The 14,001-nt window shown below is 35.8% G+C and overlaps 2 protein-coding genes across 3 annotated transcripts; both read left to right on the top strand.

Annotated features, from left to right (window-relative positions):
- Nucleotides 1-299: 299 nt before the first annotated feature.
- On the top strand, nt 300-2,628 carry LOC123212521 (40S ribosomal protein S18-like). Its single transcript, XM_044631688.1, has 4 exons — nt 300-459; nt 555-715; nt 1,095-1,283; nt 2,358-2,628. Exons 1-4 carry the CDS (start codon nt 457-459, stop codon nt 2,461-2,463), a joined length of 459 nt encoding a protein of 152 aa, XP_044487623.1. The 5' UTR covers nt 300-456; the 3' UTR covers nt 2,464-2,628.
- A 982-nt stretch (nt 2,629-3,610) lies between these two features.
- On the top strand, nt 3,611-12,873 carry LOC123212520. 2 transcript variants are annotated; one of them, XM_044631687.1, is made up of 4 exons: nt 3,611-4,428; nt 9,470-9,777; nt 12,229-12,603; nt 12,696-12,873. In XM_044631687.1, exons 1-3 carry the CDS (start codon nt 3,689-3,691, stop codon nt 12,582-12,584), a joined length of 1,404 nt encoding a protein of 467 aa, XP_044487622.1. In that variant the 5' UTR covers nt 3,611-3,688; the 3' UTR covers nt 12,585-12,603; nt 12,696-12,873. The 2 variants fall into 2 exon arrangements, with proteins under 2 accessions (XP_044487622.1, XP_044487621.1); XM_044631686.1 differs by having other exon boundaries at nt 12,229-12,873.
- The last annotated feature ends 1,128 nt before the right edge of the window (nt 12,874-14,001 follow it).

Raw genomic sequence — 14,001 nt, 5'->3', positions numbered from 1 at the left:
AAAGGAAAAGTGAAAGTAAAAGAATATAGTGTTGATAAAGATTCGATATCTAAAGTTTTTTTTTTTTTTCAATTTTGTTAGTTTTGGGTGATATTTTAATTTTGAGTACTGAAATAGTAAAAGATATTAGAACTATTAACTTTGCCATGAAGTTAGGGGTGACAAAGTTTTTCAAGCTAAACCTTGGGTGGGACATGTTATTCACACTTTAGTCTTTTCAACTAAACTATCTGTCTCCCCATACTTTACCTTATAACAATTCCCCCCCGCCATCTCTTTGGGACGCTCGTAATGAACCACACGTGGCACCTCTTGACGCCAATATATAAATCTTCTCTCTAGGGTTTTGTCCACTGAAACCAACGAGCCCTTTATAACCGTTGTGCTACTTTTCCTCTCTCACCAGCCAAACAAGCACGAACTGAGCAGAGTAGAAAAAGCTGAAAGAACTACACGATGGTGAGAATTAAATTATTTCTTATTATTTAAACTAGCCATTGTTGAAATTTATATATTGATTTGTTGAATAAGATAGTGGCTGTGTAATTCTGCAGTCTTTGGTGGCGAACGAGGACTTTCAACACATTCTTCGTGTATTGAACACGAACGTGGATGGCAAACAGAAGATAATGTTCGCCCTCACTTCCATTAAAGGTATCGGTCGCCGTTTCGCCAACGTTGTCTGCAAGAAAGCCGATGTCGACATGAACAAAAGGTTCTCTTTTTTCTCTCTGCATTTCCCCATGTTTTTATGCGAAGATGCAATAAATTACAGAGATATATATGTTCATAGAATTCGTAATAAATCTTAATTGTAGCGTTCTGATCCAATTGCTCGGTTAGTTATTGTCCCAATAATTTGTTTTGCTTTGGGGCTTTGTAATATAAAACACGTCTTGACAGCTTAATAACTCACAGGCTTGGGAATATGAAATTTAGGACCTTACATAACAAAAGATAGTGCGCATTGGGATAATTGAAGTGAAACTTATGATTTTGAATTTTACTGGCATCGTTTTGTTTTTGGGGTAAAGAAAAGAAACTTGTTTTTGACTTGGGTTCTTCTAAATTTTTCTGTAAATTGGTTTCCTTAGAGCCGGTGAGCTATCTGCTTCAGAGCTTGACAGCCTGATGACCATTGTGGCAAATCCTCGTCAGTTTAAGATCCCAGACTGGTTTCTGAACAGGCAAAAGGATTACAAGGATGGTAGGTACTCTCAGGTTGTCTCTAATGCACTGGACATGAAGCTTAGGGATGATCTTGAGCGATTGAAAAAGATCAGGTATTAAATTTTCTTGTTTTTTTAGTTGTATACTGTTGTAAATTTTATATTATATCAATTACTATATATCTTTTCTAAGTCTGATGCTTGTTTTGTAAATGAATCAATTTGTTTTGCTTGTCTACAAACTTGCTTATTTTTTGTTATTTTTTTTGTTTGTTTATCAGAACCATGGTTGTGTTGGTGAACACTTCTTGATTGAGATTGTTTATATAGAGCTAAAGTTTTAATTTCAAAGTTGACAACAGTGGCATGTTCCCTGGAGGAACAGTTTTGTATGGATCCATTTTCCGATCTGACATGGTGACACGAGTTTTAAAGTCTTTCTAAAATTTGAGCTTGATTCCAATAGATTTAATTGCAAACTGCATTCTCTTTATTGATGGCTCATATGTAGGACTTATTTTAATTTTTTTTTCACCCCTGATTCCTCTGACACCTATTATCCGGATCTTCATAACATTACCTTAATGTTGCATTTATGCTTTTCAGCCCCATGTGTTGCTGCTGTTATTTCTTCATATACTATATTTTATGGCCTGCCATGATTACTGGGATTGCTCATTTTTCATTTAGAGAGGTTAATTTTAGTCAGAACTGGTAGTAGTCTGGACCACAAGATTAAAAGATTTGGGTGGGGAAAACACCGATGACAGTGAGAAACTAAATTACCAACTGATGCTGACGAAGTTCTTGGTAGGTCTTACATAGATAATGTAGAATTTAAATCTATCTCTTTATGGAGTTTATAGTGATATTGGGTGGAAAGGCTTTTTCTGAGGAGAATTCAAAAGGTAGAAGTTGGACAATGTCTTTGATGGTAGACTGTTGACATCCTAATCGTTTTTTCTTATTGGAACCCTAACATCTCTCACTCTGTCATGAAAGTGTTTGTGTATTGTTTGGTTAATTGTTGGTGGTGATCAAAAAGTGGATATTAACTTTTCTGTGAAAGATCATTGTGAATGTTGAATGGTCCATTTCTGGTTTGATACCTTTATGACATTAGCATAAATCATCCCATCTAAATTCTACATTCAGTTTTGAATGATTACATATGTTGCCAATGAACAGAAACCACCGTGGTCTTCGACACTATTGGGGTCTTCGAGTTAGAGGACAGCACACCAAGACAACTGGACGCAGGGGAAAAACTGTTGGTGTCTCAAAAAAGCGTTGAGTTTTGTTTTGTCTTTCATGGGATATTGTGTTCTGGTAGCAAGGTTTGTTGATCGATTATGTTTACTTTGTTATTTTTCCTTGAGCTCAGGCTTAGAATGTCCCCTAGAAGGAACTGTTTTGATGGATCTATTTAGTTAATTTAATTTAATTTTTTAATCTTCCATTTGACTGTAGTTCTATTATGAAAGTTTTGATATGTGATTTTCCAAAGTAATTTATATTGAAGCCATTGGTGGTGAGTGGTGACATTCTTTGTCGTGGACATGGCAGGTGGCCGGACTGCCCTGTGGCCTAGCCCAGTCTTCCATTTTTGGCACAGCCTGTATAATTGCAGGTCATGTCAGTCTCGTGGTCATGCTGGTTATGACGGGAGCCTTGGGGCAAGACCTGCGCTTCGGCCTGGCACCATTAACAATTAATTAAAAAATAATCAAAAATTTGACAGTATGAAAAATATATAAAAAAAAAATTAAAATTTTGAAAATATGAAATGTATATAATTTTATGAGCCAGTCTAAATTACACGTGTGTTTGCCCCTGTACGCTTTATAGTGCAAGCGAGTTGGCTCTGTTTGCTAGGCTCGTTAAATGGTGAACTTAGACGTAGTTTGACCTCTAGTACAGTCAGCCATGGCAGAGTAGGCTTGACACAGTCCTCTGGCCTAGTTTTCTAGAATTTGATTACAGTTTAACAAGTTGGTTTATCAGTGAATTCGTGTAAAATTAAACTCAAATAATGACTAATTAAAATTAAATTAAAATCTAAAATAATTAATTTAGATTTTATTATAATTTGTGGGTTGTAATTGTCCGTATAACCCTAAAAATTGTTCTCCTCAATCTCTAAATTGTTAAAGTGCACACATTAAAGAAAAATTATCTTAATTATTATTTATGAATTAAAACAAAATTCATACTATTAATTATTAATAGTGTTAAAAGTTAAACCCGTATTTGTATAATAAAATATAAATTTAATTTTTTAATAAAAAATATTAAAATTTAGTTATTTTAATTTTAAAAAACAAAGTTTTAATTACTTAAATATCTAATACCATAAGTAATTATGGAAAACATCAGGGGCTTTATAGTAATTGTATCCTAGTAATTTACCCTGCAGTTCTTTCATGGAGAAATCAATAAAATGAACACACAGAATAAAAAATCACTCAGTCGCGCCCAATCTTCTTCTCCATAAGCACTCAAATCAAAGTCCAAAACGGATGGCCGGTGGGAACAACCCTAAGTCCTCCTCATTTTATAAAGGCCCTTCTTCATCTCACCGTAAATCCCGCTGGGAATCACCCAGACACCCACCGTCCGATCGAAAATCCAATCCCTCTCCCAAACCTCCCATCCCCGCCCAATCTAAACCCTTACCCGACCCGACCCTCGCCCCATTCACTCCACCCGGACCTCCCTTGCCCTTCTCTGATCCGCCACCAGCTCCCTTCTACGGTTTCCACATGCTCGATCGTCGGACAATTGTCCTCGCTGACGGCAGCGTCCGGTCCTACTTTGCCCTTCCGCCTGATTACGATTTCACTCACCGGTTTTTACGGAACGATTTGGGTAATAGGTTTTCGCTGCAATTGAGTCCCGAAGCGGGAGGGTTTCGTGACACTCGGGAGTTTTGGAGCAAACCGATTGGCGGTGGTCCCGATGGGGCGGGACCAATGAAGAGAAAGTACGGCAATGACAAGCAATTTGCGAACCCCAGCGGCGAGGGTTTGGCAGGAACGAGTGGCAATTTTGAGGAGGAATTGAGGCCTGTCAAGCTTATGAGGAATGGTGTTGGTGGTGGTCAGAGTGTTGTGAAGCATAGTTATTTTGAGGTTGATGAGATTGCGTTAAAGAAGGCGTTTTTGCATTTCGTGAAGGCCATTAATGAGAATGTGGCGCAGAGGAAGAGTTATTTGGAGAACGCGAAGCAAGGACGGCTTCAGTGTATTGCCTGTCGCAGGTTTGATTGATTCAGGTTTAATGTGAAATATTTATTTGATTATGAATAGTTTTGACATACTTATAAGCAACACATGCATCCATAAGAGTGAATTATTTTGCGTCAAGAAAACCTACAGAAGGATGTGTTCTGATGTAAAGTTTGTTGTTTTTTGTTGAGCGGAGAGGTTAACTTATCCTTGGGGGTATGGGTTGCTAAATTATGTTAAATTCATATTTCACGTGTTCGAATCTGCCTTTCTGTCCTTTTTCTTACATGTATGGGTAATGGGAAATTGCATGTGGTTTTCGCTTATTGCTTGATTAGAGCCTATAATTCATGGAATCGGTATTGCATCTCACATATGGTGGTTATCTGGTTTGCACTTATCAAATCTCAAGAGTAGAATAGTGTGGATTTTAAGTTTCTGAGCATAGTAGCTCTCATTGTCAGTGTGGTAAATGAAAGTAAGTTTGTTTGCATTTTGGCATGAGAAGCTCAATCCAACACTTTCCCGCATTTTCTGAATAATTTGAAAAGAGAGACAGTTTTATCTGTTTCGTTTTTTGGTGAGTGGATATAGGCTATATTAGCTGTTTTATGTTTATGGCTTAGGCTTGAAATTATTTGCACTTTTTCTTTAAATTCGAGAGTATTTATAGTTTTGGATTATTCTGTAAGTTTTAAATTATCAGTGTTAGGAGTTAAGCTAGACTTTAAATGGGAGACAAACATGAAGATATTGATTTCTCAGTTTGGAAGTCATTAAAGGATTGCTTGCTTCTCATGTTTGCTTACTCTCTATCGGTTTTCTCTTCAGTTGGCCTCTGTGGTTAGAAGGTGGTCTATGAGTAAATTTATTTATTGTTGTCAGGATATCCCCCTGCGTTTTGGACAAGCTAGCGACATGGTCTTCTCTCACCCTCTTAAAAATTTTGATTGCAGAATTAGTGCTTACTTTATAGCTCCTATTTTTATGCTTGTGCTTGGTGGGTGACTTTTTAGCTCTTGTTTTTTATTTTCTTAGCATAGTCACCACCTGTGTTTTCCATAGCGAGGAGCAATTTGAATTGTTAGAAACTTTCTTGGAAGATATATCCATTATTCTTTTTTGGAGAAGATACTTAAGTTCTTATGCATGTGTGTTATCTTTTTGGTAAAGTTCATTATCATTTCATGACTGGAAGTTGCATTGTTTGATAGTCTTTACCATTGTAGTTGATTGCTGAAGTTTTTGCTCATGGTTGTGGTGCAACTTCCAGGATGAATTTTTTTAGCTTGGCTTCATCAAATTTAAGGTTGCCACTGCCTGTATTAAACTTGATTTTGTCTATAATGAATTAATGCCGATGGAGTTGAATCCTCGTAAAAATATCACAATTTTATACCATGTTTTGCCATCATGACTGAATTCTTTGAGTATTTTCCTGCAGCCTTTGTTTTCCAAATTGGATAAATAACTTAAGCTGTGGCTGCCAAATTAATTAGTGGTTTTTCTATTTAGTTGTTGTAGAAGTAAATGTTTTTAGAATGCTTTTGACCCAAAAAATAAGGGAATGTGGGTTGATTTAGAATCAGTGAATTTGAGGAAACATTTGGAATTTAAAGTAGGTTTTAGGTTTGATCTTGTTTGCATGATATGACCTCAAATATGGTTTTAAGAATATATGTCTAGTATTTCATTTGCTTTTCTCTATGTTTCAACAGATGTGCTCGTCCCCATACCAAGGGATTATGTAATATTTTGACCGAATTGTCTTTTTTCTTTCCTGGCCTCTTCCAATCATTTTGCATGTTTTTATTGATCTGTTAATTTGATACGAACTGTAGGAGAATTACACCTCAAAACCTAACTATTGAGATAGGAGAGCCCGAGGCCATACAAACCCCACACTAGTTTTTTACACTTTCCAATGTAAGATTTAAGTCTCATACTTTGCACTTGGAATCCTAATATACCATCACGCTTTGCAGCCCCGACGCCCAAGCTGGCTAGCTGTGCGCTAGCTCTCTGCTAGCGTTGGAGCCAATGCTACATGCCTTTCTCCTATAGTTTCTTTGTCACTTCTTTTGTACGGACTAATCCCTTTGATCCAATACCTCTCACATTGTGGCACTGCACATGCACTTTGCTTTTCTGCCTCAGAAGTTCACTAGTATAGTGATTTTGCTTTTCATTGTGTCTAGCTGACATAAATTATCTTGGAGGCTCATACTGTCAATAATTTGCACATGGTTATGATTTTCTTGCCAAGATAAGTTTGTGGGTGCTTTTGCAATTTCAGATGCTTTAATTCTTTCCTTTATTATATTTTAGGATTCAGGACTGATATCTAGAAGAAGAACGTGCATGTCAAAAAAAGAAATTAGCATCATTATACTCAGGACTCTCTAAAATGAAAAGAGCATTCTAAAACAGCCCTTTGCAAGGAAAATAGTGCATTATGAACCTTTAACAAAGATTTTATAAATGTGCTCCTGACCAAAGTTCTAGCAAATTAATTGGCATGTTTTTTGCAGACTTGTGTTTTTAGCTCTGGGCTAGATGAATTTATCTGTTCTTCAATATTAGTTGGAAGCCTGATGCATGCATTAGACATTGATTTATCCACCCCTTTTTCACAATAAATTGCTAGATTTATCTTGCTTGCTGCTAGCTTTTAGCATATTGTTTTAGAATATTTTTGCGTGGCTTTGCATATTCTTGAATTATCACTTATTTTGAAGGCCTACTCCAGTTTCTTTGTTTGAGAACTTTATGATCTAATGGTGTCTGTCAATAAGAATCAGTTCTATTATGCCTTGCTTTATGCTTTTTTCTAAATGTCTTCCAGGGTTTACCCTGTAATCTTGCCAAAAGATTATGTTTTTCCTTATGATTTTTTGTAAATTGTTACCAGGATTATTTTTATCTCAATTTCTTGTTTGTACATTCTGTGGATTGAGGATGGATTCACTAGGAACTGTCAATCGACAGGCTGAAAACCAGTCCCCTAATTAAGAATTTTGTATCCTAGGCATAACACAAATATTGGGGGACTTTTGTGTGAGATTTTATTACTGCAGCTTTTTGACTTTATGCTTGCTATGCAAGATTGCACAACATTCTTAAATATGGCTCCTGAGCTGTTTGAGTTGTTAATTGAGGCATTATTTTAACATATGTTCTATAATCATCTCGAAATGATGGCTTTTTATGATGGTGCTTTGTTTCAATGGTCTTTGAGGATCTGTTCTTGGAGCTCTTATTTTTCTTGAAATTGGTACATTTAGCTGTTCTGTTGTTTTTTCCTGTATTAATGAGAACACATTTCTTAGGCTTAGAGATGCAAAGCACACATTTTGGTGTGAAATAATTTGAAAATAGTGTGCTGACTAACTATTTCATTGTATTTTTACTATAATTCCTGAGTCATTTTTTTTCTTATTGCATTTTGCTGCTGATAGCTAGTATTATAGTCCCTGTGATTGACAAACCCTATGACTATTTGTTACTTCTCAGCAGAATGTGTGGCTTTTAGATATATTGTGGATGTGTTAGAAAATCTTTTCTCACGTTTGAGCTATTTTTTTTTTTTAAAAGCTTTGTTTTCCTCTTTGGCCAAGGGCTTGAGTTGATCTTTGAATTATTTACTTCACTTCATCAAGGGATGTTTTGCAGGTTTCCTAAAAGCTTATGTGGTCTGAAGTCCAACTCAATTGTTGCTTGCTTTTGACTGATGTATATGTCTAATTTAGCTCTTTATATGTTTATTGACAACTTAGAGTAATGATTATATTTGTTTTTGGAAGGCTATGTACGAATCTTAAAGTTTATATAAGGTAGGACTGTTGTTTTGTGCATAATTAACTGAGAAATCACTATTGTTCTTTGACTTTTGTTGCATTATAATGGAAACACTAATAGAGGAAAAACAATGTGATTGTGAAATTCGGTGACAAGAATGTAGTCATGTGTAACTATTACTAATGATTATTTAGATGGTGACAATATCTAAGTGTGATTGAACATAACTCAAGGTCTCCTAGTGTGGTTTGTTTTTAATGAACTCTACTTGTCGTTCCTGTAAGCTAATATGCTTGATGAAGGACTAGAAGATAAAATAAAGCCAAAATGGAATTGATTGTCCTTAATTCTGTGAAAGAAGGCAGTTCACTAGACCCATGCAGATTTTTACCAATCAATAAATCTAAGTTTTTGTTGAGTTGAACATTTATTTCTATAAGTTGGGAATCTTTTGTAATACTCTCATTTGATACCAATGGTTTGTATAGTTGACTTGTATTAAAGGTATACACTTTCAGTTTCCTAAATATTTTTTAATTGAGACTTTTCACCAAGTATAAGTGGCTTGTCAAACTTGCCTTGGAGTTCATATCTCATAGTTAATTTTTGTTAGCATGTTACTTCTCTTTCTATTGAAGTCAATATAGCCTCTTGTAGAAGCAAATACCTAATCATCCCAACTATCTTCCGCTTGCCTTTTTATTTGTTCTGCTGTTTAATGTGAAAGTAGGAAAACAGGTGTGGAAACCGATGTATTATCCTTGACAAAGCATATTCTTATCTGTAACACTTTCCCTTATACTTCATAAAGCATATTTCTTGGGCTGTGGCAACTCATTATAGGTCTCACTAAGTCTGTTCAGTCATTTTCGGTGCAAACTAGCTTTGATGTCCTTTTGGGATGAAGCTGCTTGTAAATCTGGATTCTATGTTAGTTCTAGTGCACTTTGAGCTAACATTCTGTGCTTTAGAAGAAAAATGATCTTGCTCATATGCTTCTCAAGAAGATTATTTTTGATGCAATTGTTATATTAATTCTTGCTACAGCTTGTGGAGCTAATGCTTTCTGTCTAGCTTAATGATAACTCTGATTTCCTGACTTATCTAACATAACACACATAGTACATGCATTCTATATGCATCTTGAATTACAGTCAAACTATTGTATTTGTTGTCTTTACTGTCTTTGGAGTTCTGACTTGTTGGCTTTCAGTGATGTCTGAGAGGAATTAATGAATCATCATTGTTCAATGCCCTTGATGTGCAAAATTTCAGGTCTTCAAAAGTTTTCCCTGATATGCATGGCCTGATAATGCACACGTACAACTCAGATAATGCTGACTTGCGTGTGGATCATTTGGGCTTACATAAAGCTCTTTGTGTATTAATGGGATGGAACTACTCAAAGCCGCCTGATAACTCTAAAGCCTATCAGTTTTTACCTCCTGATGAAGCAGCGGCAAATCAGGATGATATGATTATATGGCCACCCACAGTGATAATTCATAATACAATTACAGGGAAGGGTAAAGAAGGGCGCATGGAAGGATTGGGAAACAAAGCAATGGATAAAACAATAAGAGGTATAATGGCCCCTTCATTTCTTTGCCATTGTAATTGCTTTGCACCACTATTATCATCAATGATTATTACTTTGATGAGATCATTTGTGGGGATATTTTTCTTTCTGTATTACACTTTCTTAAGAAGGAACACATACCTAGAGCTGACTGGTGAGCATGGCCACAAGTAGCTGTCTCATAGTGTGTGTGATTATGACTTTGTGGAGTCTTCCATAGGCACTTTTTCTTGTCCTCTTTTTTCCATCTTTCCTTCTACTGTCCTACAGTGACCTTGAGCATGCAGCCCTAATTGTGAGCCATGTCTGACGGTCTACCTCACTTCTTTTTGTGCATATTATTTGATAACTAATTTAGTTATGCTTGTTTTATTGTCAGTTGCAATGCTTTACTAAACTAATTGCTTGAGGATCTGTTTGGATCTTGGAGTGTACTCTATGCATGGTACATATTGAGCTTATCATGTTATAAGAGTTCTTATTTAATTAGAAATTGCTGTGCTTTTTATTTCGTTAATACAATGGTCCTAATTTATTTAAGGACCTTATTGTTCCTTGGTTTTTTTTTTTTTTTTTTTTCTGGTTACCTATGTGAGTTGGCATATTTATGTGATTGGCTGAAGATTGCCAGGATTCACCAAAAGACTAGTTTAAACTTTCTGCTAGATTTGGGGTACTGCCCTTGAGCCAATCAAGATTAGTGGACTTGAAGCCTTTCCCCATAGTTGGGCTAAGCCTTTATTAATGATTTGCCTGTGAAGCTTCTCTAGCTTAAGTTGCATAATAATATGTTCAAGTGTTTTTTTTTTTTTTTTTGGATAACCGGGGACCCCACCTGTATTTGTTGGATGGGTAAACTCGGGGTACAGTACTGTATTAGGTAAGTCAAGGTTTCACCTTGAAAGTTCTAATGCTTCACTAGTTTTGCTAACCTTTGAGGTCATGTTCAAGTGTTTTTACTGTTCTTTAAGACCTTGATATTGCTCATTTGCCTTTTCCCTTTTTTTTGGCCCCTCTGATCAATGTGACGGTGATAACAACTTTGCAAGCTTGCCAATTTGAGTAAGGGTGATTGATGAGTTGTTACTAATCTTCCCATATTTGATGCAAAAGGACTAAGGCTCTTATGTGACAACTTTCTTTTTATATGCTTTTGAGCATCATGTTGGAGTTTTTGAAACCTTTGTCTTGCTTATATTACAATGAAGAATTGACCTCAGCATTGCTTTCAAGTTTCTATTGGTGGGTAACTGACATTTTCAAAAAAAAAAAAAACAAGGGATTTAGAAACTCTGAAGAGATTGGTGACTAGCAAGAACACTAAACAAGAACCTGTTGAAAATTGATGCATATTCTTTTTCGCTTTATTACTCTATCTACTATTTGACCATCTAAAGTATTTTTTTCCCTGGAAAAAGAAGTCAGAAGCATGTTTTGGGGCTTAGTCCATTATTTGCTCACATCACTTGTATATATATTGATTTTTTTTCTCATATAATTTATAAATCAGATCAAACTGCATGTGGGAATTATAGTGGTAAACCAATCTGATTTGGATTTGCCAATTTTGGCGGGTTTGTTTAGCTACTTTGGTCCTTTATTGGCATATTGTTTATGTTCCCACTTAGTTCTTGCCAAACTTGTCATAACTTGGAACATTGCAAGGCTAGGAATTGGTTTTATGAATCTTTAAGCAACGGCTAAATGCCACAGGGCATTCAAATTGGAAGAAACCACCCTCGTTTGGTGTCCTTGTACCAGTGGTAGGTTTTTTGAGATAGCCCAAAATTAGTCATTTGGTAGGGGTTGAATGCATTGATTTTATTCTATAAATAGGTGGATCCTACTACATCTCTTGCAATTCATGGGTGATGAATATGTGACTTTGCTGAACATATATTTGTGACATTTTATGTGATTGCTTTTCAGTTTGAATTTTTTTTAGGCAGCGGTTTCTCATCGAAATTTCTCTATAGTATTATGCTTCTTCCTCCTTTTTTTCCTGTCAATGATCTTTGATGAGTAAATATATAGAGTAGCTTATAGAAATGATACTGATTTTTATATGCTTTGTTTCATCTGTTAAAGGTTGCTTCTGCTTTTGATAATTTAAAATTTTGAGCTTTGGTGACAGGGGCCTGATATTTGCATGTCACTTCATAACGTTAAGTGCTTTCTTTGAGTCTTTCAAAACAATCAGGGTATCTTTGTTTTTCACTGCATCTCATAATAGTTGGGGTGTGGGTTCATGGTTGAATTTTTTGTATAGGATTCTATAACTTCTGAAGCCTATCTTTGTGGAATAAATCATTTTCTCAAAATATTTTAATCCTTGGGATCTTGTATATACATCATAATCTGCTCATGATATTATTGATGTACTTTATTGTATACTCAAGTTCAAACAGGAAAGTTATTTTAACATCGATTTATTTCTTCTATGTGGTGTCTTCAGATCTTGGTGTTGGAAGTGGCAAATCAAAATCATTGTATGGAAGGGAGGGTCATCTGGGCATTACTCTTGTAAAGTTTGCTGGTGACCAATCAGGGCTAAGGGATGCCTTGCAGTTGGCAGAATACTTTGAGAAGGACAATCGTGGACGCAAGGTCTGGTCTCGTGTGCAGCCCTTGATGTTAGGCAAAGACGATGAAAACAATCCAAATCTTTCTACGGTGGATCAGAGAACTGGAGAGAAAAAGAGAATATTGTATGGCTATCTTGGAACTGCTAGTGATCTGGACAAGCTTGATTTTGAAACAAGGAAGAAGGTGGCGATTGAGAGCTGGAGGGAATTTAAAGTATCCAAATAACTTATGGGTACATTTTGAGGTATATTCTACTGTATCTTAGCGTATAAATTCCAACCTACTTTATGAATCGTTGTGGATGCCTAATTATTTTTTATTTTTGTTGTCTGATAGTTTGAAAGGTCATGGGAGCTTAATGATCTTTGGTTGTTATCAGTCTTTGAGGTTAAGATGTGGCATCCTCAACAATTTATAATGTTACAATGTTTGTGGTGCTATATTTGATTGGCAATAGGCATCATTGGTTAATCTTAATATAAGGGTTCCGAGCCACTCTCCTTTTTTCTTAGGATATCATGCCTCCCACTTTTACCTGTTTGTCGCAATGTCATTTATATTTGCGTAGGAATTCCTCTAGCAAGCCTGAATTTTGAGTAGCGAAAATAAGGCTCAACTTCTGTCTAGATCTTTGCCAAACTTAGTTTTATTGACTACTTGCTATGAAGTCTTATAATGAAAACCTTTTCTTGACACTAAAGACTCAGAAACAAGCAATTTGAGGCAGCTGCCCTCTGGGGCTTGATGACATTGTTTGAGGTCCTGCTTGGACGCACTGATTTATAGAATAGCCCACAAATTGTAATGACTTCCCATGCATTAGTGCTGAAGTAGTGAAGTGTTTTTAACTAGCTTCAGAATCAGCTTTGCTGCGCAAAGGGAAATGGTGGGATGGCTGATGTTCCTAGTGTTTAAATGTCCCATAAATTTCAGCTGTTGGATGTTACGGCAATGGCAAAGCCTTAAAGAGGACTACTGTGTCTTGTGATAAGCTTTGTCTGGCCCTCTATAGTTCAACTAAAGTAATAAACATTACAGTGTGTGAGATATTTGGATAGTTCAATTATGTGAATGTGATATCCACCATCTTCCTTGAGAATAGGGGCTATTAATTTTACGGGTGTATGTAGCTGTGGACCATGCTGGTAACCCCTTTTATTCTACCTTTTTTTTCCCCCCTTTAGATTGAAACATAAGTTTGCTTAGTGAAATATGCCAGTCACGACTGCAAACAAGATGAGCGGTGGGTAGTTACTTGGGTTGCAATCAATTCAAGTTGCTTGCAAGCTACTCACGGTGTGGCTCATATTGAGTCAGATTCAATTTGAGTATTGTCAAATTGAGCTTGAACTTGAGTGTGGAGCTTAAGCTTGGGTTATAATATCTTTCATCTAATACTCTGATTTATTATTAAGAGGTTATTCACTTTAAATATATAATCTATCGTAGATTTTTTTTTTTATTTTTGCAATCAAAATATTTTTTATCAATTTAAAAATTTTATAAACTATTTAATTAATCATCGTCTTAATATTCCAAATGATTAGATCTTAAATAATGTGTGATGTATATTCGTATTCGTGTCTCCTGTTGTGTCACAATAATGGACCCCTCGGTCTCTTTCATTTGCAGAGAAATTGGC

This window comes from Mangifera indica, chromosome 3 (assembly GCF_011075055.1).
Source record: "Mangifera indica cultivar Alphonso chromosome 3, CATAS_Mindica_2.1, whole genome shotgun sequence".
In the NCBI taxonomy this organism is placed as follows: Eukaryota; Viridiplantae; Streptophyta; class Magnoliopsida; order Sapindales; family Anacardiaceae; genus Mangifera; species Mangifera indica.
The sequence above is the reverse complement of the archived record's forward strand: the minus strand, read 5'-3'. Positions and strand labels throughout refer to the sequence as shown.

What these genes read in the sequence shown, in the direction of transcription:
- LOC123212521 (XM_044631688.1), top strand. An exon ending in GATGTCGACATGAACAAAAG is followed by an intron (nt 716 to 1,094) that starts GTTCTCTTTTTT and finishes TGGTTTCCTTAG; the next exon opens with AGCCGGTGAGCTATCTGCTT. An exon ending in GAGCGATTGAAAAAGATCAG is followed by an intron (nt 1,284 to 2,357) that starts GTATTAAATTTT and finishes GCCAATGAACAG; the next exon opens with AAACCACCGTGGTCTTCGAC.
- LOC123212520 (XM_044631687.1), top strand. Translation starts at nt 3,689, where the DNA reads ATGGCCGGTGGGAACAACCCTAAGTCCTCCTCATTTTATAAAGGCCCT. An exon ending in CAGTGTATTGCCTGTCGCAG is followed by an intron (nt 4,429 to 9,469) that starts GTTTGATTGATT and finishes GCAAAATTTCAG; the next exon opens with GTCTTCAAAAGTTTTCCCTG. An exon ending in AATGGATAAAACAATAAGAG is followed by an intron (nt 9,778 to 12,228) that starts GTATAATGGCCC and finishes TGGTGTCTTCAG; the next exon opens with ATCTTGGTGTTGGAAGTGGC.